At 39.6% G+C, this 23,742-nt stretch overlaps 1 protein-coding gene across 8 annotated transcripts in view; it reads left to right on the top strand.

Moving 5' to 3' along the window:
• DOCK3 (dedicator of cytokinesis 3) overlaps positions 1-23,742 on the top strand; it is a 185,598-nt gene that overhangs the window by 54,888 nt on the left and 106,968 nt on the right. For 7 of the 8 annotated variants that reach the window (XM_066558288.1, XM_066558290.1, XM_066558291.1 and 4 more), the window contains exons 6-9: positions 5,525-5,673; positions 13,527-13,611; positions 21,175-21,216; positions 22,949-23,103. In XM_066558288.1, the coding sequence (XP_066414385.1) occupies positions 5,525-5,673; positions 13,527-13,611; positions 21,175-21,216; positions 22,949-23,103 (431 nt within the window). The remainder of the gene's footprint in view (positions 1-5,524; positions 5,674-13,526; positions 13,612-21,174; positions 21,217-22,948; positions 23,104-23,742) is intronic. The other variant, XM_066558289.1, reaches the window with a different exon arrangement.

A 23,742-nucleotide genomic window follows, 5' to 3' on the forward strand; every position in this document is an offset into this window, starting at 1 on the left:
GCCTTTCTCAATCTGTTACTTGATTTGGAAGACTTATGTTGTTTATTGGGCTTGACAATTGTAGAGGCCTTTTCCAACCTTAACATTTCTATGATGCAGTGACTCTCAGTGTTTAATGGTGTCCTGTCAGAGAGGGGTGAGCTCAAACCCAGCCTCTTGTGAAAACCCCAGGATGCTGCCTCAACCCTTAGTAAATGGAGTTTGTAGTTTTAATTAGGAGAAGTTGTAATTTCTTAACTTTATTCTTGCTGGATGTTATTTTCACTTATTTGTTGTTTGTATTTTTTAACAGTTTTTAAAGTCCATTTTAGTTCTGTAATCCAAGAGGACCAGCTGTCTAGGCACATATGGAGAACTGATGAATATGTGCAAGTATTAATTGTGTTCTCAAATTGCTTTTTCTGTGGGTGCCAGTCAGCACACCTGTGTACTGTCCACATCTCCCACACAAATTTTTAGTTCTTTCCTATTTTTGAGACAACTTTGTGTTGACCTGTAGTCTGACCTTTATTATCAACAGGCACTTGATGAATATTCTCTAATTTGATAGGTGAAGTTTAAGGTTTGCATGGTAATAATATTACAGATTTTGAGTAAGAATAAACTATAAATATTGCAAAGATCTTTAAATTCCAACAGAGTTTTAATACAAAGTAATTTGCTTAATTAAAATCATCCTGACAAAACTGAGAAGAAAGGCAGGATTTTTGTGTTGTTTCTAGCTTTAGTATTTCCTTTCATGTGCTGATGGTGCTTGCAGGCTTTAATATCTAACGTAGATACCAAAATCCATAACAAGGAACCTGGGAAAAGCTACTCACTTGCTTTTATAAGAAAAATAATTTTTTGCACCCTTCTCCCCTTTTACAGCTTAAGGCAGTTTTATAGGGAATGTCTTAAGGGACTGCTCTTGAGAGAGGCAAAATCCTGACTTTACAGTGGTGGTAAATGAAGTCATGGTAACAAAGTGCCTATAAATAGGTCATTGCCGTAATATACCGGTCTGTTATATATTTCCATATGATGTGGTGTTTATTTAGAAAAGATGACAGAGGCAGCCGTGGTGTTCCAAAGGCACCTGAGGGAACCCAGGGAAGCGGGGGCCTGCTCTGTGCTCGGCTGTATGGGGGTCGGGCCCGGCCGGGATCCAGAGCTCTGTGCCGGGTGTTGGCCGGGGCATGGCGTGAGGGGAGAGGCCGACCCGGGCATGGCGTGAGGGGAGAGGCCGATCCCAGCTGGGGGGACTCTGGGACAGCAGCTTTGGGGCAGGGAGATGAGGAGGAGAAGGGGGAGAAACAGCCCCACAGACACTGGAGCTGAGCAGGGAGACATGAACGGGCAATGGAGCAGGGATCCGTGCTGGGATCCACGCTGGGATTTGTGTGGGCAGAACCCACCCTGGCACAGGGGAAAAGTGGAAGGAGAAAGAGAGAAGCAGGGCAGAGCTGCCATGGACTGACCCCTCCATTGTGTCATGGTGGGGAGGAAGTGATTCTGTGAAGGATGGAGGAGTTGGGAGTAAAGGGAAAAAACGCTGGGCTTGGGCAGGGGGTGCTTGAGGACAAGGGCTCTTTGTGTCTTCGTATCTCCTCGCCGAGCTCTGTTGGAATGGCAATAAATAAATTCCCTGAGGGAGTTCTGTTGTGCTGGGATGGTCGTAGGTGAGTGATCTCCCTGTCTTTATTTCAACCCATAAATATTGTCATCGCCTCCCCCTGCCCTGGTCTGTGCGAGAGGGGCCAGGTGGGGGAAGCTCTATGTTAAAAACGAGAGCAGGAACTAAAGAGGTTTCAGTATTTATTATAATAAAAAGAAAGGCCTAAAGCAAGGGAGCCCGCGGGCCGAGCAGGAGCGTTCCCGTCGAGGATGCTGCAGCGCTGGCGCTGCTCAGCAGCGATGGCCCCGATGATGTCCCCAATGTCCCAGATGGAGCGGCACGGATTCAGTGGGTCAGAACCCCCATTTTATCCTGTGTTTTGTCCCTTTAGATTGGTTTCTTTTTGGATCCTTCATTTGCATGAAGGTTTAAGGTTGATTGGCCCATTCCAGTTCTGTCCAGGCTGGCTCGTTTGGCTTGGGTGTGGTGCACTTTACTTAGGTGTAATACGGTACGGTCAGTACCGTATTTCTTATACCTTCCCTTTAACCGCCTTTACAATATAATAACCAAACTAACAGTACATGCTTAACGATCTGTCAACTATTTTACAACAGTTTCTAACCTATTTTTAACACTCCACACCAAATCCATCTTTTGAACTCCACAGAGTTATTACAGAGTCCTTAAAAGAAAAAAAATACTGTCAGAATTCCACTTTTTGATGCATAGCTGCACATCTGAAGATTATCCAAACGTTGATTAGCGTAACTTGTTAGTTATAACAGATCAAAGAAATACAGCACATGTTTTTGTGTCTGGGGATAGTAAAATGAGGCAACAAGACATGTTAGAGGACTTGTGCTGCTTGTAAGGAGTCCCAATTCATTAAAGCCATCCAGGTTCTTTGTTTGTGACTCATTTTAGTTATTACCATAAAAGTTCTTCAGAAATGCTTACTTTTATATTCCAGATTTGCCAAATATGTTTATAAATGCACACAGCAGGTCATTCTGGATGGACTGATAAGGTGCTCCTTGCTTGGGAGCTTGTGATAAAGCCAGCTGAAAAAATGAGAGGTTAGAGATTGTATGAAAATTAACTGTGAAACAGAATGAATGTTTACACATCAGACTAATTTTCACATCTTTTATTTAACTACTAACAAGATGATAAAGTTTCAGGTTTAATTATGGTGCTACTCTAACTAAAATGCACAGATTTTAATACTTAAAATTTGGGGGAGGTGGGGTGGAGGGGGTCGTGTCTTAAATGTGGCGTCTGGGACAATCTCTTATACAGGTCTTTTACACAGGGGTAAGAATCCTGAGTAACTTAGCTTAGTGTTGAATTTTGAAGGGGTTTTTTTTCATCTTGAAAGAGAGAAGTCATTAAAATGTATTTCCTTCCTTAGTTCTCTCCCATGTGAAGCTCATTAGTCCCTGGGCTCCTGTAGTGTGAGGAGGGATGTTAGAAACTGATTTTTGACTGCTTCAAACTCCTTTCTGCCTGCAAGCTTGGAATTAAACCACTTTCAATTCTGTTCTAGCTCTCCTTTCTCTCTCATGAGTGTTTTCCTTCACTATTGTGGATCTTGCATCTATGATTCTTTGTAACAGTTTCCTGAGATCACAGCCACAGCTCTGCTGCCTTTCACTTTCTCTTCTTCCTTTCCTTGCCCTGGACCCTGGGTTTTCTGGAAGGACACCCCGTGTTTAGCTCTCTCTCAATACTTGTGCATTGAGTTTAAAGCAGGTGAAACACATGTGTTCTGTAGTCTCATTTATTTGTATTCAAAGTAAATACTTCTGGTACTCCTTGGCTTGTATAAAATGACAGTTTAAACATATCCATAGAACATACTGTAATTTAACCAGCATGGTATTCTGGACCTGCCTGCTTTGATAACCTTGAACCACATTACAGGAGTGGGAAAGAGGCTCTCCTAGCAGGTTTAGTTGGGAAGTCTGAATATGGTGGTTTGGGACCTAATTCTCATGATAATTTCATTCCCAACTGTTTTATTATTAAAATATACATAATTTGATATTTTGATACTACCAAACTCAATTGTTTTCATCTTGTGTTTTAAAAAGTGACAACCTTTTATTGTTCACATAAATAGCATATAAAAATGGACATTGCCCATACCTACTGTCATTGTCAGCTTATATAGGATTTACTTGTGACCACATTTAGTAATAAAACCTAAACAAAATTGAGTCATTTTAAGCTTATCAGCTATGCATGATTATCTTCCTTGCATAAATTTTTTCAGCCCCAGAAATTTATGTATTTCTGTTAGATCTAGTGTCTGTTTTTCTTTCTTTCAAGTGGGACCAAAACCAGTATTGATGCAGAGTTGAAAGATTGTGCATCTTTTCATCTCAAAATTGTTTGATAGGAACAACTGATGATGCCATCTGTGCTTAACCTGCTTCAGCAAAACAGATGTGTAATGAGGTTCAGAGAAATTAAAAAATGCTTATCAAAATGGATTGCATTGATGTCTGTTTTCCTAAGTCATGCAGATCTAGTGGTCTTATAGGAAAACAAACTCAAGTAGGTGGAAGTTCTTTTTTCATCTCATCTCAGCTATTTTTGGTAAACAAGTGCAAAACACTTGTTCTAATAATGTGTTGCAACAGAAAACACTTATGTTTCTCTTTGTGGATGTTCCTCTATCAGATGTAATCTGGGTAGATGCAGGTGTCTGTATTTAGAGGGCTTTTATAGCCCACTCATGTAGAAGCAGAGATGTGATCAAGGCTCCATGTCAGTCCATCCACTCGGTGTTTTCCCAAGTGATATTCAAACACTTCAGGCTTTGCAAAGCCGAGGGATGGAGCTCAGCTGTTCAAAGAACAGCATCCACCTGCATCAGGGGATCTTGTTTTCCTTCTTGGCCTCCTGTTATTGGCTGCTTTATGCAGTATTGGAGACTGACTGGATGGAGACGAGCCCCCTTGATACACAGTCCTGACCCAGCACAGAGACAAATGTCCTTATTTTATCTTATCTTATGGCTGGCCTTGGTTCTTGGCCTTAAACTTTCCTTTTTGGGGAATTCACATACTTTTTTCCCCTGCAGGAAATAACTATATTTCCACTTCCGTCTGGTTTTGGGGGATTTGGTTTTGGTGAAGAGGGTTTTTTCCATCATGGGGTAATACTAGTTCTTTTGGAAAGGATTCCAGTGTTAGTTGTAGAAGTTTCTGAGGGTATTTTCTGTTTATTTGTCTTTACTGATGGTGGTGGTGTGGGGGGTTTTATATTACCTATGGTAATTTTTCTCTTTCAAAATAGTTTTCCTGGTGGATTTTGTCATTAATTGCTTTAGTCCTTTTTAGAGTGCCAGGTAATGAATTTTCACACACCCACCCCCCTCATACCTGGCTGAACTTTAGTAACTGGAATATCACAAATAATTTCCAAATGCTTTTTTGTTGTGGTGACTCATTGTTGCTGACTGCTCAGAGCCATTCATTTAGCTGCTGACAGAAGTAAACTTTTTCACCTCTATCACTTGAAATCTAAAATTTTACATTTGCTGTATGATTGGAATAAGCGATTCCTGCTGTGCCTAATGAATCCTCTTATTCAGCATTAGGTTCCATCAGAAAATGGGCCTCTTAGCAGATTGAGCCTAAACCACAGGAATAAGAAGTTATTTAGTATGAATTGCATCAGTTAACACTACTTTTTGATGTAAATATTTTAAGGCTCACAAAAACTGATGTTCCTCTAGGGTAATTAAATAAAAATTGGGTAACTTATTAATCTCTCTCTTTCTCTCTCTCTTTCTCGCATTTTCTCTTTCCAAACTTATTCTCTTCCCCTCTCTTTCTTTCCCCTGCTTTTTTCCCCTCCTTGCCTCTTTCCTTTCCTCTCCCCCCTTCCCCTCCTCCCAAAAATGTGCCCTTACAGAAGCATAAGGTAGATCTTTTCTACAAACTGCGGCATGTGATGAACGAGCTCATTGACCTCCGCAGGCAGCTGCTCTCGGGGCACCTGACACAGGATCAGGTGCGAGAGGTCAAGAGACACCTCACAGTGAGGCTGGACTGGGGCAATGAGTAAGTACTGGCTCCTGTTTCTTCTCATTCTTCTCAAGTAACTGTTATTAACAAAAAAAACCCTACTCAATGTTTTCTTTGCAATAGTATTTGTGCACAGGGAGAACTTGGGATTATTCGAAAATCAAGTGTAACTTTTTCCTGAACGTATTGCCTTCCACAGGGAGTTTTGCTCTTGGTGTGAAATGAGCTGTTTACCAGTAGGCCTTTCCAAGGGCTCCCTGCACTTACAAAAGGATTAGGTCACTTCACTTACTTGGTATCAACCTACAGAATATTAGGCCTGGGAGGATGTGTTCAGAGGTACCTAAAATACATTTTTCTTCCATTAAGGAAGTATTTTAATGGTTGTTGCAAAAAGCAGAGAATCTCACAGTTAACCAGGGACACGGGAGCTGAGGCTGTGGTATTTAGACTTTTTGTATCATGACGCTTCTCAGAGGTTTAGTCACCTTGGTCGGCTCCATGGTGATTTTGTGGAGAGGTTCTTTTAAAGGCAAAGACAACTGCAATTCATTCACACAGAAATGATAATAAATTGTCATTAGACAACAACCAGCCCTTGGCCAGACTTGTGTGTTCTGGATATGGATCAGACAGGTAAGTTGTGCATGACACACGACACTCACTCACAGACAAACAGAGAATTTCCCCCTGGGAGTGGGATTAGTGCTAATGAGCATGTGGGAGTGGGGAGGAGTCCTCTAAGTTTGACAGCTAAGGAGAAAATCCCAATGTTTTCCTTTAAACGATGTTTGTTTCCATTCCTTGGTCACCTACCTCAAAACCCCCTCTGAGGAACATACCTGAACACCCTGATAAAGGTTTAGCAGCCCCTTTGCTGCACTTCATTTCTCTCTTGTTGACAGAAAGCTCTGAAGGACATAGACCAATAGATTGCATCAAGTCTTTCTGCAGTGCAGAATTACAGATATTTTCCATTCTTATTCCCAGTGGAGTGAATAGGAACCAAGAGATTGTGTTTGAGCATTACGCCTGCCTGGTTTTGCTCAGAGTTTATGATCAAATTAGCAACAGGAAACTGCAAAAATGCTGTGAGGAAAAAGAGATGAGAGCAGAGAGCACTGCAGCAGTGAAGAGAATAGGTTATTCCATGAGGTGCCTGTAGACCTTTTTTGATGTATAAAGGTAAATCTAATGCATGACAATTATGGAGAAGCCTCAGTGAAATCAGTAAATATGTTCAGGATTGTATTCATCTACTCAGGATGCTTGTTTAGGAAAAAAAAATTGTTTCTTACTACAGGTATTAAAATCCCTAGAGAAAGAGATGCATGACATCAGAGATACATGCAGTATTTAAATGTAAATGTCTGGGACTTTGGGGGTGTTTCTGCAACATTACTCTTTTCCACAGAATTTCTGGAAGAGTTCTGCCACTTTTTTCTATCCCCCCTCTCTGAGGTTTATCACAAAACTTATAACTTATAACCCCCTGTGTTCATCTGCTAAAAACACTAATGACTTACATAGACATTCACATAGTACTGCCCTTTCTCAAGTATTATACTAGTGTTAGTTGCTGTTCTGTCATACTTGAGATTTGCAAATAAAAGAAATTAAAAACATTGTTATTAATGTGCATTAATGTTGTCTGAGAAGATTGAGTTCCCTGCAGTTTGAGCAGGGCTGTAATTGCTCAAGACAGTACAATGTAACAGGAGATACTCCATTGCCGAGCAGCTTTCAGGAAATAGTAATCTCACACATCTAATATGTAACATGTTTGCCTATTTACTGAGAGACTCTTTATCCTCACCTTGATCATCAGTGAATTGTATTATTTGGGAAGGAGTGATGCAAACATGAAACTCACACTACTTGTAATCACCAATGACTGATTTTTTCACTTTGTTAAACTGGTACAATTTTCCCTTAAATACACTGGCAGTGGCTCTGGAAGTCATCCCTTGTGTCCTGGTAGGGACAGATACCCTCCTTGAATGAATAGCTACAGGTTGCATTTTTTGTGAAAGAGCTCATTTAGACTGTCTGAAAACAGTCTTTGTTTGCTTCATTTTGTGTGCTTACTGTAAATCCTAAGAAGTTTTGTTCTGTAGTTGGGCCTATTAAAATGTGGGCATATTAATTTACAATAATTGCTGCTAAACCCCTGTATTGTTGCTAATCATTTTTCTAACACAATACTGATGGCCCCTTCCTATAGCCATTCCATTTTCTGTTGCTTACACATTCTTTCTCCCCTGTACAGAAGAGAGCTCCTGGACTCATCCTTTTTTTCATTAATGCATTCCTGCTTTCTTCCTTGTTCCACTTACCCCCAGGTAGTTTAGGTTTGTACACAGCAGGGCTGACATTGCTGCTACAGAGATTTTTATATTTCCCAATCAGAATTTGGTACCTTCAGATGAGTACCTTGCTGGTTTTAGACTTGCACTTCTAAGCATCTCTGTGTATTTTTACACAGCCAAAATTTTATCTACTGTTTTATTTCCTGTTTATCTTGCTGGGTTTTATACAGAATATTGCAAATACTAATGCTTTCTAGCAATGTTTCATTCTGATACAATTGGCCATAATATGGATCTGTGGAAGTCTGAAGTGGAAGTGTCCAATGGTCTGTGAATAACAAGGAAAAAGTTGTAAAGCATGGAACAAATGTTACTAAGCTGAAGTGTGCTATTTATCATCTCATTTGAGTCACATTATAAAGTTATAAAGTTGAATCTTCAGTTCTTCATCTCATTTTCTATCACGTTTCAAATCAAATAGATACTTGATTTTGAAATTTTTGTTTAGGTTTTTGCTTCAACATGAATGGATAAGTCTTTCCACTTTCACTATTGCTTAGAAAGGGAAACCAGAGTGCAGCTTTTTTGCTGATGAAGAGCTGTTTCATTGTGGAGACTTTTGCATCAAAAACAGATGAAGGAATCTGCCTGACAGAGCTGCTATTTGAAATGTGAATCCTCTGCTTCTGCTTCAGTGCCAAAAGCTAATTGCAGCAGTATGTGCAATACCTTGTGTGCCAGATAGGCAGATGAAGCTTTCTTCAAAGTAATTCAACTTGAAAATCAGAGGTCATCTCACCTGATCTTCAGGACTGATTCTTTCAGATTAATGTAGCATCTGTCAGGAGATTACAGAAAGCATCCAGGTCTCCTTGCATACTCAGGGAAGACACTTCCTTCCCTATAAATGTGGAATATATATTCTATGTTTTGGGTCAGAAACAGAGTAAGGAGGGGGAGCCACCAATACCTTGATATTTTTGACAGATAAAAGCCATGAACAAGATGAGTTTGTAGGCTTTTATTACTTTTTAGTCAAAGGTTATTCTTTTTTCCCATAAAATGTTATTAAAATCATTGCATTAAAAGAAATTTTCCAAATAGTTGCCATAAATTCTGTGCAGAAAGATCCACAGGTAGCCAGAAGGTAAAAATGAGTGTTAAAAAAGAAAAACAAAGGGCAAAATATTAGCAATATATCTTTTACACTGTCATACAAAGAAAATGAAACACACTTTTAAGGTCCTGGGTTTTTTCCTGCCTCAGAATTGCAGTTGGAAAGCCTGCAGCTGCTGGTTAGTACCTACTGACTACTGACATCCATAACTGTGGAGGGCAGGAATTGTGTGAGCTAGTGAAGTCAGCACAGTCTTGAATTTCAAAAAGCCCTAAATTTCAGTGCTCACACTTGTAGATTATTTTGGGGCTTGGACTGATTTATCTCTTGTCATATCTTCTTGACATAAAAGGAATGAGAATGACTTTTTGGTAGTATTGTAACAATGAGCTTAAAGTTATTAAATGCATCTGGAGTTAAGAATTAAACGTACAGATGATACCTGTTTGGGGAATTCAAGGCACTTTTATTGCAGTAGCTGTCATTACATCAAAGGAAATCAAAATAGCAATGACCAACTTAAACAACCATGAAGAAATGCCTTTAAGAATTGCAGGAAGAGCAGCTGCCGTTTCTGTCTGAATGTGAGCATCTTTCCCTCTCCTTGGAGTAATGACTCAGTTGGGATTAAAGGTGTAGGGAGCTTTGCTGAAAGTCAGTCTTTGAGAAAAACCTGAATAACCTCTCTCTGGAGCCTGATACTGCCATGCTCAGAAGTATTTGCTCCAATTCCCTTTTATCAGTTCCTAACTAAGATTATTTACCTTCATCTCCTCATCTTCATTTTAAGAAATAATTTCCTGTGTAGCTTTACATCAGTACTTTACTAATTTTTTTGTAGATTGCAGTCCCTGCAGTTTTTTTGTAAATTTAACTTAATTCTATCAAGGAAAACTGTTGGGTTGTATTAGCAGTCTCATTTTGACAAACGTGGTTTGTTTTTTCATGTATTTAGTTTTCTGTGGATTTCTGTATTGTATTTCCTTCAAAGTCCATTTTAAAGTCTGTACACAGTTTATGTGAATCACTGCTAGCATCATTTTCTTTCCCTTCACCATCTTTATTTGTGTGAGAGAAATACAAATTATATTAAGTGAGGCTTTGATAAACTAAGAGAAGGAATAGAAGAAAGAGTAGTGGCTGCAAAATTAAAGCTGAAAAGGTTGAGGTAAAGTAGATGTTTTTGGAGCAAAGGGCATGAGATCTTGCACCCTCCAGAGACGTGATGAGCTCTCCCAATCTGTTCTTCAAGACTGAGTTTGCATCTGAAATGTTTTTGGCTTTTTTACATCAAATGCTGTATTTCTTCAAGGTTCTTTTAGGAAGAGTTGTGCTGACTTGTGGTTTTATGAATTCTAAGTGCTGTAGTGTTTGTATTGTAAATAAGCGAACGTACTAGAAATTAGGACTGCTCCTCAAAATTACCATTAAACCTAAGCTGGTTTCTTTCTAGAAGCCCAGGTAACCTTGAATTGTGTGTTCATCCCTTTCACTATTCAGAAGCCCTCTGTTTTTGTCAGTTGGCTTGATTTCATATTACTTGAGAGAAAATTATCTAGAGATTCCAGGTGGTGGATTTTTAAAATTTTTATCCCCCAAAGAAAGGAAAATCATGAAGATTTTTGTGTAGATGAGGAAGAATGCCCAAATGCCAGCTGGAGGGATCCCAAACAGATGCAATCAAGAGGTAATTGATAAGCTTGGGGATACTTTGTAGGTATGCTTGGGAAATGTTTTGGAAGGGCAGTTCAGTGTGAAGGCAGAATAAAAGAGCACAAGCATTTGCTTGTAAAAGGAAGTATTGTGGAGACAGGAACTGTCAAATAAACAAACCAGCACATTATGTAATTTTTATGCATGCTCTGTTTTGGAGAAATACTGCCTGGCAGCTGGGGCTCTTCTATCCCCAGTGTTTGATAATAGAGAGGGAAAGTGGGCCACTGACTGTCATTGCCATCTCAAGCATTATGTTGTCAGTCCTTCACAGGCAAAAAAATAATTGATACAAATTGAGTGTACAAACCTGGACTTCCACCTGCACAGTAAATGGCTGCATGGTTGTGCTCCAGCCAAGACACCCTTATTTGCTGGGAGCAAGTGTTGTGCAGGATTAACATAGTATTAGAGAATGAGAATCTTCTGGGCTGAAAATCCACGGTGTTAAGGGATTTAACTAAAAATAGGGTATTAGATAAGTTTCACAGGGATGCTGCTGCAGTTGTGTTGAACATTATCAAGCAGAAGATAATACTTTTGTCATGTTCTGAGTAATGAGTGCAGGCACTGCTTCACCCCAGCTCTCCAGAGAGCTGAAATGATGTGAGCAGAACCTCGTCAGGCTGGGATTGGCTTGGCCAGGTTTTCCTGGAGAACTTGAATAGAGCTCTGAGACTGCCCTGGAGCTGCAGTGCACACACAGTGGCTTTGATAGTGTCAGTAGGGAATAATCTGTTCATATCTGTGTGCTGAGGGGAAATCCCTTTATCAATGTACTTTAGGGGTGGGAGTGTGCACACATGTGAATGACAGGGTGTTTTGGAGGTTGTTTGGATACATTCAGGAAAGCTTCTGTGAATGAATTTGATGAACAGTAACATTAAAAAAAACCAAAAAACAACTTTGCAGTGATCTCTGACTGATTTTACCATTTTTTTGCATTACATTTTTTGACTTTCTGTGATAAGTAGGCTCAACTGACAGCTGCAGGTAAGGATTACCTAGTGTGTCCTTATTTTAATCTTTTCCATTTGGTAAATAGATGTAGTCGTTTTCATAGTTGCAGCTGCAGTTTTCAGATCCTGGTCCTGGGCCACAGATACTTGTGTTTGATAGGTTTAATCAAAGCAAAGTGTGAAACTGTGACTTTCACAATGTAGCATTAGAATTTAGAATTTGGTATTTGACACAAAACTGCATTGGAGAAGGAAAGCTGCTCCCTTTTCTCCATTGAAAATACAATTGATTTGAGCAAAGAACTCAGAACATGGAATTTCCACTTGGTCAGTAGGGGGTTTCAATGACCATACAGTGCTGCCAGGGCAAGTGAACAGGGCTGAGCTGTATTTTGGAGATGTGATGGTTTATGGATATATTGAAAGAAGGAAAACCTACTTAGGCAAAGGTTCAAAAAAAAGAATTATGGAGTTTGGAAATTTCTGGGTAACATTTAAAAGCACCTTGGTGAGCAAAGGTAGCTGAGCTTCCTCCAAACTGCTGCTTCTCCCCAGCTGTTGTTTTAAGCCAATTGCCCAGAAAGAGACACTGGATTGCCTGGAGCCTTCTGTTATTGCTCCACACAATTACTCTACAGTACCAGAGAGGTTTTTCTCAATAAAATTTTTCATTTGCCATCAGGAACAAGTCTGTGCAGAATGTTTCCCTCTCTGATTACAAAATTAAATTGGCTTCTGCTTTTCTTTTATAGTTTGTGACAGGAGTGCCACAGTAATTCGTGAGGGCACCTCTTCTGTTTGTTTTTTTTCTTTAAGATTGTTAAGAATTTCAATATAAAATGTCTGGAAGTGAAGTATCAAAGTTATATAAGGCAAAAGCAGGAAAATGGTTAATTCATGTGTTGGGTTTCTTAAAAATTTACTCCCAATAATATTGTTTAGTGTAGCTTTTTATTGTAATGCTCAGAACTCTTTGTGCCTCAGAAACTAAAGATCTATGGGGAAAAACTTGGGGTTTGTCACCTTTAAGGTTGTCTTGTTCTGCAGTCTACAGTTATTAATTAATCATTAACAGTTTGCATTTATTTGTCTGGATAAAGAATATCTTATTCTGTCTGCTCCTCCTGTGAAGCTGTGACCTGAACTGCCTTCTCTGCAGCTGAATTCCTTAACTTGTCATCTTTGCACTGGTATTTTTTTTGTCAGTTTATATAGTTGATTTGAGCCAAAATAATAATTCTGTTCAGAATAATTAAAAACATTTTGTGTGTGTTACAAATACAGATTAAGATTATTGTTTATTACTAACAAAAATTACGGTGTTTACATGGGGGTGAAGTTTTATGAACACCAGGAATATCAAAGCAGCTCCCAAGGCTCGGAATCTGTTGGCACATTTGAACAGGACTGTTAATGGAACTTTTTCATTATGTAATGAAGGATCTTACTCAAATACTTCAGCAGCAAACAGAGTATGAACTCTGTTTGCCTGCTACATTTCCATGTACAAAATTACCTTGTTTTGAGTACTGCACCAACATATTGGCCAAAAGCTTCCCCTGCATTAATTGCCAGAGCTCCACTGAATTTGGGGAACAAAAGGTAACAAGTTTGTAGAGGGATTTTTTGATATTTGCATTAAATTTTCTTTAGAATTGTTTAATGGTTAACAATTGCAGTAAGACTGGAATAGCAGAGTATTTCTGTGTCCCTACCCTGGAGGAGGCACATGCAGGAGGTGCTGGTGACATTCATGTGCCTCACTGACTCTGCTCCTTCCTTCCCTTGCAGACATTTGGGCCTTGACTTAGTTCCACGGAAGGACTTTGAGGTTGTGGATTCAGATCAGATCAGTGTTTCAGACCTTTATAAAATGGTAAGAAATTCTATGGGAGATTCCTCTGAGTTTTCACTGTGGGAGGGAAAGAAGGGAAAATGTTTTCATTCTTTACTCTTTTATGTTTTCTTGTTTCCAATGGTGTTGTAAATTAAATGTCTTCTTCATTTGCACCCTGACCACCAAAGCAGTGTCTCTCCTACTCTAAGCAGGGGCATGCTTTGATACATTTTTACTTCAATTTACAAAGTAATGTGGTGTTAATTCTTGGAAGGTTCTCTGAGTCCAGAAAGTCTGTGAGAGCCATTATTTGATTCTTTGAGCAGATTTGCAGATGAAAAATACCTAAGTGAAAAGTCTGGCTTTGTAGTTGCATAGATAATAAACATCTTTGCCCTGTTACAAAGACTTTTTGAGCTCACAAAAAAGGGGAGAGAGGAGGGAGAGGTCAGTGCATAAGTTAATTTAAGCAAAACTAATCCTTGAACATTAATGCTGTCCCTGTTGTGTGTCACTGCTCCTTGGAAAGCATGGAGTGCATTTGAATAAGAATATTTGGATTTTCAGGTGAAGTATTATAATTCCTTCACTGTAGTGAGTTCCAAACGCTGTCATTATTAGTCACTTGTACAGTCCTCTTTGTACCTAATGAAGTTGAAGTTGTTTTGGAAATGTGAATTGTGCCATTAGTGAACTGTAAAGCCACTGATGCATTTTACTACCTGTGTTTGGATTCTCTGTTAGTAGAACTAATACAGATAATTTTGGTTTGCCTTGTGATGTAACTGCAGAGGAAGAAACAACATGTATAATTTAGGAGAGTGAATGAAAACCCTTCCTCAGATGCTGTTTTATCTACAAAAAAGACAAAAAACCCTCAGCAATTATTTTGTGCAACTACTTCATTTAATATCTTCCAAAGAAAGTAGTTGTTTTCTACATAATGTTGTTAGAGTGTCACTCACTTCTAGGAAGCTTTTAATTTCCTGTTTTGAAGCAGTTTTGACTTTCAGCTATTTAAGATTAGGGGCAGAGAGGTCCATAGCTTGCTGATGGGTTTGGTTGCAAGATGTGACTTGTCCTTAAACCAAGGGCATGTTTTGTAAACAAGCTGGGTGCTGTTGCTGCTTTGGATTATTTGCACTGTATAATAGTGGATTTCATGGAAAGGAGTAAGAATTATTGCATAAGAAATATGAAAGTACACCAGTCTATAGTGCTAATTTTTAAAGTTTGTTCCTAATTTGCCGTGGTCTGAGGAGAGTTTAGTGCCAGTACAGCAGAGATTTCCTTCAGCACAGCCTGGAAAGAACTCGGTAGCAAATTCCATCAGTGAGGACTCAGGGTGTGAGATCAGTTGCTAACTAAGGATTGGTTTATTACTCTGAGGTTTATTCTGCACATTTTTTTACTCTGAATCCTTGGAGTACTGCAAATAGGCAATATTTATTGCCAGAGCAGCCTGATTATGTCACCCCCTAGTCCTGTGACTGTGTCTGTGCTGCTCCATGCTGGGCAGGGCTCAGGACAGCACCATTACTCACTTCACACTTCACTGCTGCTGGAGTGTGTAGATGCAAGAGGACAGTGCTGTCTAATCACATCTCTTCACAGTCAGGAGGCAATTTCAGCAACCAAAGCAGCTGAAAACCTGTTACTTTTTTTTAACTTAAATTTGGTAAAAAATGAAGGAAAGGTATATTAGTGATTTAGGGTGTTTTAGAATTATTTTTAATGTGGTTTGGGGATTGTTTTTATTACTTAACAAAAACCCAGGGAGAGAATCCTCCTTATTTATGACAAAATACTTTATGGATTCTCAAATGAGCAGTGAGGTTTTACATTGTAAAATAATCTTGCAGGAGTAGTTGTGAGAGCCAAATTACTTTCTTATATTTTCAGGATTGTAGGATGTTAAATGTAACATAGAAAACACTCATTAGCCGAGCAATGGGTGAGGCAACACATCAGACTTTGCTCTCTGTGACAAGAGAGATTCAAGCACTTTTAACTCATTAGCCATTAGACTTAGCACTGCTCTTCTTGATAAATTGTAAGTTGTTACATTGGAGCCTCTCTTTTAGCTCTCATGTTCCATTGCTGAGTGTGTTTGTGACTGCTGGGTGATGCTGTATTCATCTCTTTGGCAGAGCTGTTGTGCTCTGAGGCCTTGCACATCCTGCTGCTCCATGTTACTCATTCTGAAGCTAAATGCCAGTGGCTGCAGGATGCACAGCACTTGTCAGGAATTGTTGTTTTGCTCCTGAAGGAAAGCAAATTGCCCTTTGCCTATGACAATGTTTGTGACTTTAACCAATATGACAGAACACTTTTTAAAAATACATATTACTTTGGAATGGTGGGAAAATATGTTCTCAGAATTCTGCCACAGAGCTCAGCGCTGGAGCTGCCCCTGGATTGAAGTTGTCATTTAGGAACACAAAGTCCTGCAGGATGTCAGGAGCACTTGGATGGCACATTTTAGTGGAAGGGTTACAAGACACAAATGTCTGAAGTCATTTCACAAATCAGAAATGTTCAAAGCTGGTGATTAATTATGTTTAGCTTTTCTAGAAGGTTATTGAAGTGGGTGTGTGTCTTCAGGAGAAGTTCAGGAGGTGCATGAAAGGCACAGCTGTTAGCTCTGTAACTGCTGCAGCTCAGCCATTTCTTCCAGCTGTGTGAGAGAAATGCCATGAGTTCACCAGAGTTTCTAATTTAAAAAATAGAGCTCCTAAATAAATAGCTTCAAATTAATGCTGCCATCACCTCTGAACTGTTAATTCTTTATTCAAATGGTAAATGTGATTGGTGAGATGGAATAGGCAAGAAAATAAGAATTCAGTTATCCAAAACTCTTCTAGATAAGGAAAACAACTGGGCACAAACTGGAGAGAAGATCATGAAATCCTTGTTGATTTTTAAAATTTTATTTTCTTGATTGTTCTTTGTAAAACAAAGCAGATTGGCAGAGAACAGGTTTGTGTGTGTTAGGTTCTAAAGCCCAGGAAAAAGTCAGATGAGAATATGAAGGCAGAGCAGAAAGCAGTTTAAGACTGACTTGGGAATGATGGGATTCACTCACCAGGCATTGTTAGGGAAGGAGTGAGGAAGAACAACACTGAAAAGTGATACTGGTAGATAAGATACCATGAGAAAGTGCAGGTAAGGACAATTGATAGTTCTTTCAGTAAATTAGGAACAAAACCACAGATGCTCTCTAACAGCCAAGTTGGATAAATTCAGAATTCTTCATCTCCTCTAGGCATTAGAGTGAAAGGGAAATTGAGATTACTGAGAGCCAGTTTACAAGAACAGAATTATAGAGAAATATAATAGAATAGCAGAAATGGGTAAATAGAAAAATTAGAAAGGCAATGCACAAATTCAAATATAACGAGCAAATGTGGTCAATTGTATCAAGAAATGGTTTTATATAAATAACCTGGTACTAACTGGGAAGCTAAAATAAAATTTTTATACTGGGAAAAACCAACTGGCACATGAGGCAAGAAAATAACAGGGCACTTAATGTCCTTCTTACCCCCCTGAACTCTGGTAACTTTCTCAAGAAGTTTTCAGTTCCAGGGGATTTGGAGCTGTGTACATTCCAGTTGGGATCTTTGGAGAAGCCATATCAGCCATGTTAGTGATAATCACTGAGAAGATGGATAAGGTTCCAGAATACCAGCAAAGGGCAAGCCAATTTCACACCTTAAGAATAGGTGATGGAGGAGGAGCTGGTAATTGTTCTCTCTCTGTAACAAATGCTAGAAAATAATATTAATAGAAAATAATAATTACTTGCAGCAAGGACATGAGTATTAGTGTGTGTGAACTTGTCCAGAATAAGCAGTTTTTAAAAGTTCCAGAACATAGATAAGTCAAGTGGATAGAGGAGAAGCAGCTGATGCCATATTTAGGTTTTGGTAAAGGTTTTAAATGTTTGTTTTAATTTACATTCTCCAAAGGTCATTAGTTCTAAATGAAATTACAGTAATGTAAACACAGAGCTAATTAGAAAACACATACAAAAAAAAAAAAAGAATGGTTGTCAATAATTTGATTAAATAGCAGGAGGGATGAATTAAGTGAATTTCTTGGGGTTATCCTCCATTTTGTAGTACTTCAAGTTTAATGTTTAATTAAGGACTAGATGCTGAAATAAGGAGTCTGCTTACTAAATATACAAAATCCACAACATTGGAAATGGTCTTTCTGATTGTTTCAGTGGAGGTAAGGATCAGAATTCCAAATAATAGAGAGAAATTTAAGAAATTATGTGAAAAATGTAGTATACCAGGGAGAGTCATAAATGTAAGGTTTTGACTCCTGCAGTCAGTTGTTGGCTCTGAAGTGCAGATTGGGACACTCCAAGCTTAGGTAGGTTTGTCGAGGAGATTTGAGGTTATAATGGAATCACAAGATTAAGCATTAATTAATCTTTTCATCCTAATGATGGATAAGAAAAGAATCAATAGGCCTAGATTACAATAGCAAGGAATCAAATTAAGCATCAGAAAACACTTTGATGAGGAAAGATATACTGAACATTGTATCTGTTAAAGTTTGCACAACCTTTGCAGACAACTATTTTTTGGGAAAAATAAAGGTAAAACTGATTTTTTTTTTTTTTTTTTTTAGAATGAAGATGGATAATTTCTTAGCAGTCTATTTTTATATCACTTTGGAAGGGTTTTCAGGTTGGAAGGGGCCTCAGGGAGGTCTAGGCAAACTTTCTGCTCTCAATACAAGGTCAATACTGAATTCAGACCAGGCTGCTCAGTGCTTTGTCCAGCTGGATGTTGAAATTCTTCAAAGGAAAGGTTTGAATGTTGTAATGGCTGCCCTGAGGGGTTACATTTTGCCTTGTTGGAACATTGGGATATCCCATGGTGTAGTTGATGACCACAGTATTTTGGCCAATGTGCTGTGCAGCTTTGTGGAGAGCCTGGCTGCCTCTTAGTGCTGGGACCTTCATGGTTACAGGAAGGCTGCCACAGGTCACCTGCAGACCTTCTCTTCTCCACACCCAGAATTCTGCATTCCCTGCATCCTCCTCAAACACCTTGTGCTGCTTCACTGGCCTTTGCTGAATGCAGCATTTCAGCTGTAGTTTACTCAGTGCTGAGGAAAAATGAATTAATGTTATTCTCAGTCTACTGGCTCCATTTCTGGTAACAGAAACAGTAAATTGCTAAATGTCCCTGCTGCCTGAGTGCTCCCCTGACTTCTGTTTGACTTGCTTTAGTAGGACCCTGCCTCCAGTTTAGGACTGGGAATTTAAGACCACATAAGTCTCAGGACAGACCCCTGGAAAATACACACCATCAGCCACTACCTTTGGAGCCTGAAAATCCTATTGTTTGTTGGATTTGTTTAATCAAATAATGGGTTTGTCTATGAAGGTGTAAGTTTATAGCTTGGGTACAGGAATACTGTGGGAGACTGTGCTGGGGAGACACAGCAGCCACTGATCTTCCCTCATCTACTGATTTGGTTATCTTACCTCAGGGGAATCACTTGATCCAGCATAATGTACCCCTGATAAATCCATCTTGGTTATTTTCAGTCACCCTCCCATCCAAGTACCCAAAAATGGCATGTACCCTCTGGGCACTTTGCCTGGCCAGAGGCAAGGGCACATAAATTAACTCAGTCAGTGATTGCATTGTTGTAACATGGTCCTGAAGCATGAAAGCAGAGAGTTAGTCAAATCTAATCTTTTGGTTGTGGAAAAATTTAAAACCTGAGGTTTTTACTACTTATTGTCATAGATTTACCTCAGTGTACACTCTGTAAGCAGCAGTGTTTGCTGATTAATCTCTTCAGACCACCTCTCATATTTGTGTTGCCTGAGTGTCTCACTTTCTTACTTGGATTTAGAGATTAATTTAATCAAAAGAACTCAGGACACCTTGAATAGCTTAAATAACTGGTCTTCTCTATGCCAGCTGATTCTGAGTGGTTGCAGGTGACACAAAGATGAATAGGCAACTCAGCCAACTTGAAAGCTTTTAACATTCAGAAGATGATGCAGTAGTTACACAAACAATGGAACTGAAGATCATTATTTTTCCACTGAGAGTGTGAATGAGGACATTTTTATAACTGTGAATGTAAACAGATGTCAAAAAATGCCATTTAGAATCACAGAAATGTTTAGGTGGGAGGAGACCTTTAAGATCATTGAGCTCAACCATTCCCCCAGGACTGCCACAGCCCCACCAACCCCTGTCCCCAGGTGGCACAGCTACAAGTCTTCAAAATCCCTCCAGGGCTGGGGACTCCACCCTGGACTGCCCTGGGCAGCCTGTTCTAGTGCTTGACAATGCTTTGGGTGACAACATTTTCTCTAAAACCAATCCAGTAGTGAGGGGCCCAAAGCTGAGCACGGGATTTGAGATGTGGCATCAGCAGTGTCGAGTCCAGGGGCATCCTTGGCCAGCTGGGCCTGCTGCTGGTGAGGGATTGCAAGGGGCTCAGTGAGCACTCGTGGCAGCTCCCTCAGTACCCCAGCAGCTCCCTGCTCTGTTCTCATTATGAAGAATGTCTCTCCTTTTGTGGTAAAAAGTCTTACCTGGGTGAAAGACAGCGTTGTAGTTTGAGTATTGCCAGATACATTTCATGGACAATCTTCTGCTTTCTCCTCCTTTGAAGCTTCATGTTTGTCAACAGATCTGCTAATTCTGATACAGAGTGTAAATGTTTGGTCAGAATGAGATGTTGGGTTTGTAATAGAAGGAGAGAGGTGGGGAGAATGAAGAGAGTATTTAATAATGCCTGGCAGTGTCAATGTTAATATTTTGGTTTAAAATGCCAATATTAAGAGGATGTGCAGGGAAAGGCATGGCAGAATCATTAATGATGGTTTTTTTAAAGCTCTCTGAAACCTTTTCAATTTAGATTAGTATTTAAATCTCCCTTTGGAGATTAAATGGCTTCAGTGAGTCTTGCAGTCCATTTTCTGATTATAACATCTCCTTCTAGCATAAAAGGCTTTAAATACAGCATCATCCTCTGAGTTTTTAGACATGTAGCTCTTTATACTGATTCTTATTTACAGGTATTGGGCAGCTAAAATTGTAGAAGAGTCTTTAACCAATTTTCAGGATTTCATTTTTTTATTAGAGCAAAAAGATTTAACAACCTCTAAAATCCATCTTTCTTTCTAGATGCCTGTGTTTTTTAACAAATGCACCTTTCCACAGACAACATACCAGGAGATGAGGATTAGTGGTGAGGTATCTTCCCATTTAGCAGGAGAAGACAGAGATTATACAGAATAATGAAATTTTCCAACACTGTAATAGCATTTCTTTTTGAAATTCTGTCTAACTTGTGACAGCCTTCTACTTTAAAAGCTAAGGTAAATACTCCCTGTAAATTCAAATAGGTAGGTAAAGAAACAGCTTAACTGAGAAAAGCCTTTAGGAAAGCAAGTGGTCTTGTGAGTGATGATACACTGAAAAAAGGCATGAAAAGTTGGTAATTATTTTGATAGTAGCATTTTAGAATTACTGTTCTAATGCTATATAAATATAATGTAAATATTTCTTACTTTCAAAAAGGTTTAAATTTTACTATTTTGTATATCCACAGCATTTGTCAAGTAGACACAGTGTCCAGCAGAGCACATCACAGGTAAATATCATTCATGTTTGAATTTTTTGTTGTCTTTAAGTTCTTGGTAATGTAGGTAAAGGTATGATGGAGATTACTGGGTAAGTCCTTACCAACAGAACACTTCCTCAGAAGATTCCCAAGTATTTAAGTCACCAAGGTCCTGCTTCAAATTCCATTTAGGTCTCTTTTCCTGAGCTTGTAACTGTTGTTCTTAAAAGATACAATTGTGTAGAGAGATCAAAAGCTTCCCTCTGCCCCTGTGACTCTTCTGTCTACCTGCTAACAGGTGGCTTAGTGGCTTCTGTTTCACACATCCTTTCTGTGCTGGTATAATCCTGTCCTGGTCGTGGAATCTGGCTTTGATCTTTACAGAGATCTGTGCTTCCACAGGTACCTGTCTTTAAAGAATGAGGATTTCCTTGGGTTTAATTTTAAGTCCAGAACAAAATTCCTTTTAAACGAGTACAAATCTGAATTGTAAGTCTGGAAATGTAAGATTTTTTTGGTTAGACTGTACCTGTCTGTGCATTCAGAGGAGGTGAGCATAGAGCACTTAGGATATTCATGCAACCTGTTTATTAAGATCAGCATGAATGGATGTAAAGGGTTGTAAAAACTGAAAGCCTACATTTGCTTATAGTCTTTTTTAATTTGGCCACCCCAGCATTCACTGCTATGGTGAATAGGTCTTGATATGTTGAGCCAAAATGTAAACCTTTCTACTATTTGGCTTGATTGGTTGCTCGTGTTATCAACCCTTGTTAAGTTTGTTATACCTGCAGGACAAACTGGCCTGTTAAGCTTTGTTCTAAGTCATGGATTGTTTTTGAGAGGAAAATACCCTTAGGATTAAGTCCCAGTGTTCCCCCAGCACTGCCAAGGCCACCACTAAACTCTGTCCCTAAGCACCACATCTACACATCTTTTAAATCCCTCCAAGGATGGTGACTCTACCACTTCCCTGGGCAGCCTGTTCCAGTGCTTGACAACACTTTCAGTGTGGAATTTTTTCCTAATATCCAATCTAAACCTCCCTGACACAACTTGTTCCTTGAGAGAAGAGACCAATCCCCACCTGGCTACAACCTCCTCTCAGGGGGCTGCACAGGGCAATAAGGTCTCTCCTGAGCCTCCTTCTCTCCAGGCTGAGCCCCCTCACCTCCATCCTCTTCCCTGGAGAGGCTCCATCACCTCAGTTCTTCCTTGGAGTGAGGAGCCCAAACCCCAGGATTTGAGGTGTGGCTTCAGCAGTGCCCAGTACAGGGGGACAGTCACTGCCCTCATCCTACTGGCTACAGAAATGACCTCTAGAAGTGAATTGCAGCTGCTCAAAAGAAATAATGTAACAAATGTTACTAACAATGCTTTAAGTCCATCTATTTTAAATGGAAATCATCAGGACCCACTCCAGTACCATCTTATAATTCATTTTCAGTACCAGAATCAAAGCAAAATTTGAGAAATAGGATTGACTTGGTTTACTTGATAAAATTAGATTTGCAATGCATAAACCATTTGTTTTGTATCTACTTGGTTATCACAGTTTCATCAATCTATTCAAATTAGAAGCATTAAAAATAGAGCCAGAAAGCTTAATCTAGCCCCTATCTCTGAGGCAGAATATATTTGAGATTAAACTTTTACTTGAGGGTGAGAGGAGAGCAGGATCTCTGTTGAAATGCTCAGGTTGATGTGTTCAGGTGTCCTTTCTGTGTGAGGAAGTGCCAGTGGTTTTCCCTGTTTGGCTCAGGTGGACACCATCCGTCAGCGGCACGGGGACGCCTGCCGGATGCCAGTGCCTCATCACTTCTTCCTCAGCCTGAAGAGCTTCACCTACAACACCATTGGAGAGGACACTGATGTCTTTTTTTCCTTGTACGATGTCCGGGAAGGCAAACAGATCAGGTAGGAATTTGTTCAAGAGCTAAAAAGCTTCCTAGGAAAAGAGTTGTGAGCAGAGCAGCTACACTGGAGATAACCACGAGGTGTTCTTGAGGCCCAGCTGGAAGGACAGAGCTGGGACATCACAGGTTGCTGGCCCTGCAGTTCTTACGTGGGTATATCAGACTGCTCCTTGCATAGGAAATTTAGTGACGCATTAAAGGCACAGAATGGTTGAATTTTTTAGTTTTCTGACTTTGCCTCCAGACATTACAGGAGCTTCCTCCTTAGGGTTATTGGTTAAGAAGCAGAAATAATGACAGGGCCAGGCTGTGGGGCTGGTTTGAGAAGAGACTGCTGTGTGCCTCTGTAACTTTCCTCCACTCCTTGCCTTCCAGGCCTGTCACAAAAGAGCTCTTTCTCCTCACTGTATTGCTCTCAACATAAACTCTTAACATTCATCCCTATGTCTGTGGTCTCAGTTTATTGAACTAATTGGTACCAGTGTTAGCAAACATGAGATGGGCTGGCTTTTCTCTTCCAAGCATGTGTTTTGAAAAGATCAGGGTATGTAGAAGAGCATTGCAGCATTTATTTTGTGTCTTGGAAGTTTAGCAAATGCAGCTTGGTCTGATCTGAAGAACACCATATTTGTGCAGTGTT

The sequence above is a fragment of the Molothrus aeneus genome, chromosome 12 (genome assembly GCF_037042795.1).
Source record: "Molothrus aeneus isolate 106 chromosome 12, BPBGC_Maene_1.0, whole genome shotgun sequence".
In the NCBI taxonomy this organism is placed as follows: Eukaryota; Metazoa; Chordata; class Aves; order Passeriformes; family Icteridae; genus Molothrus; species Molothrus aeneus.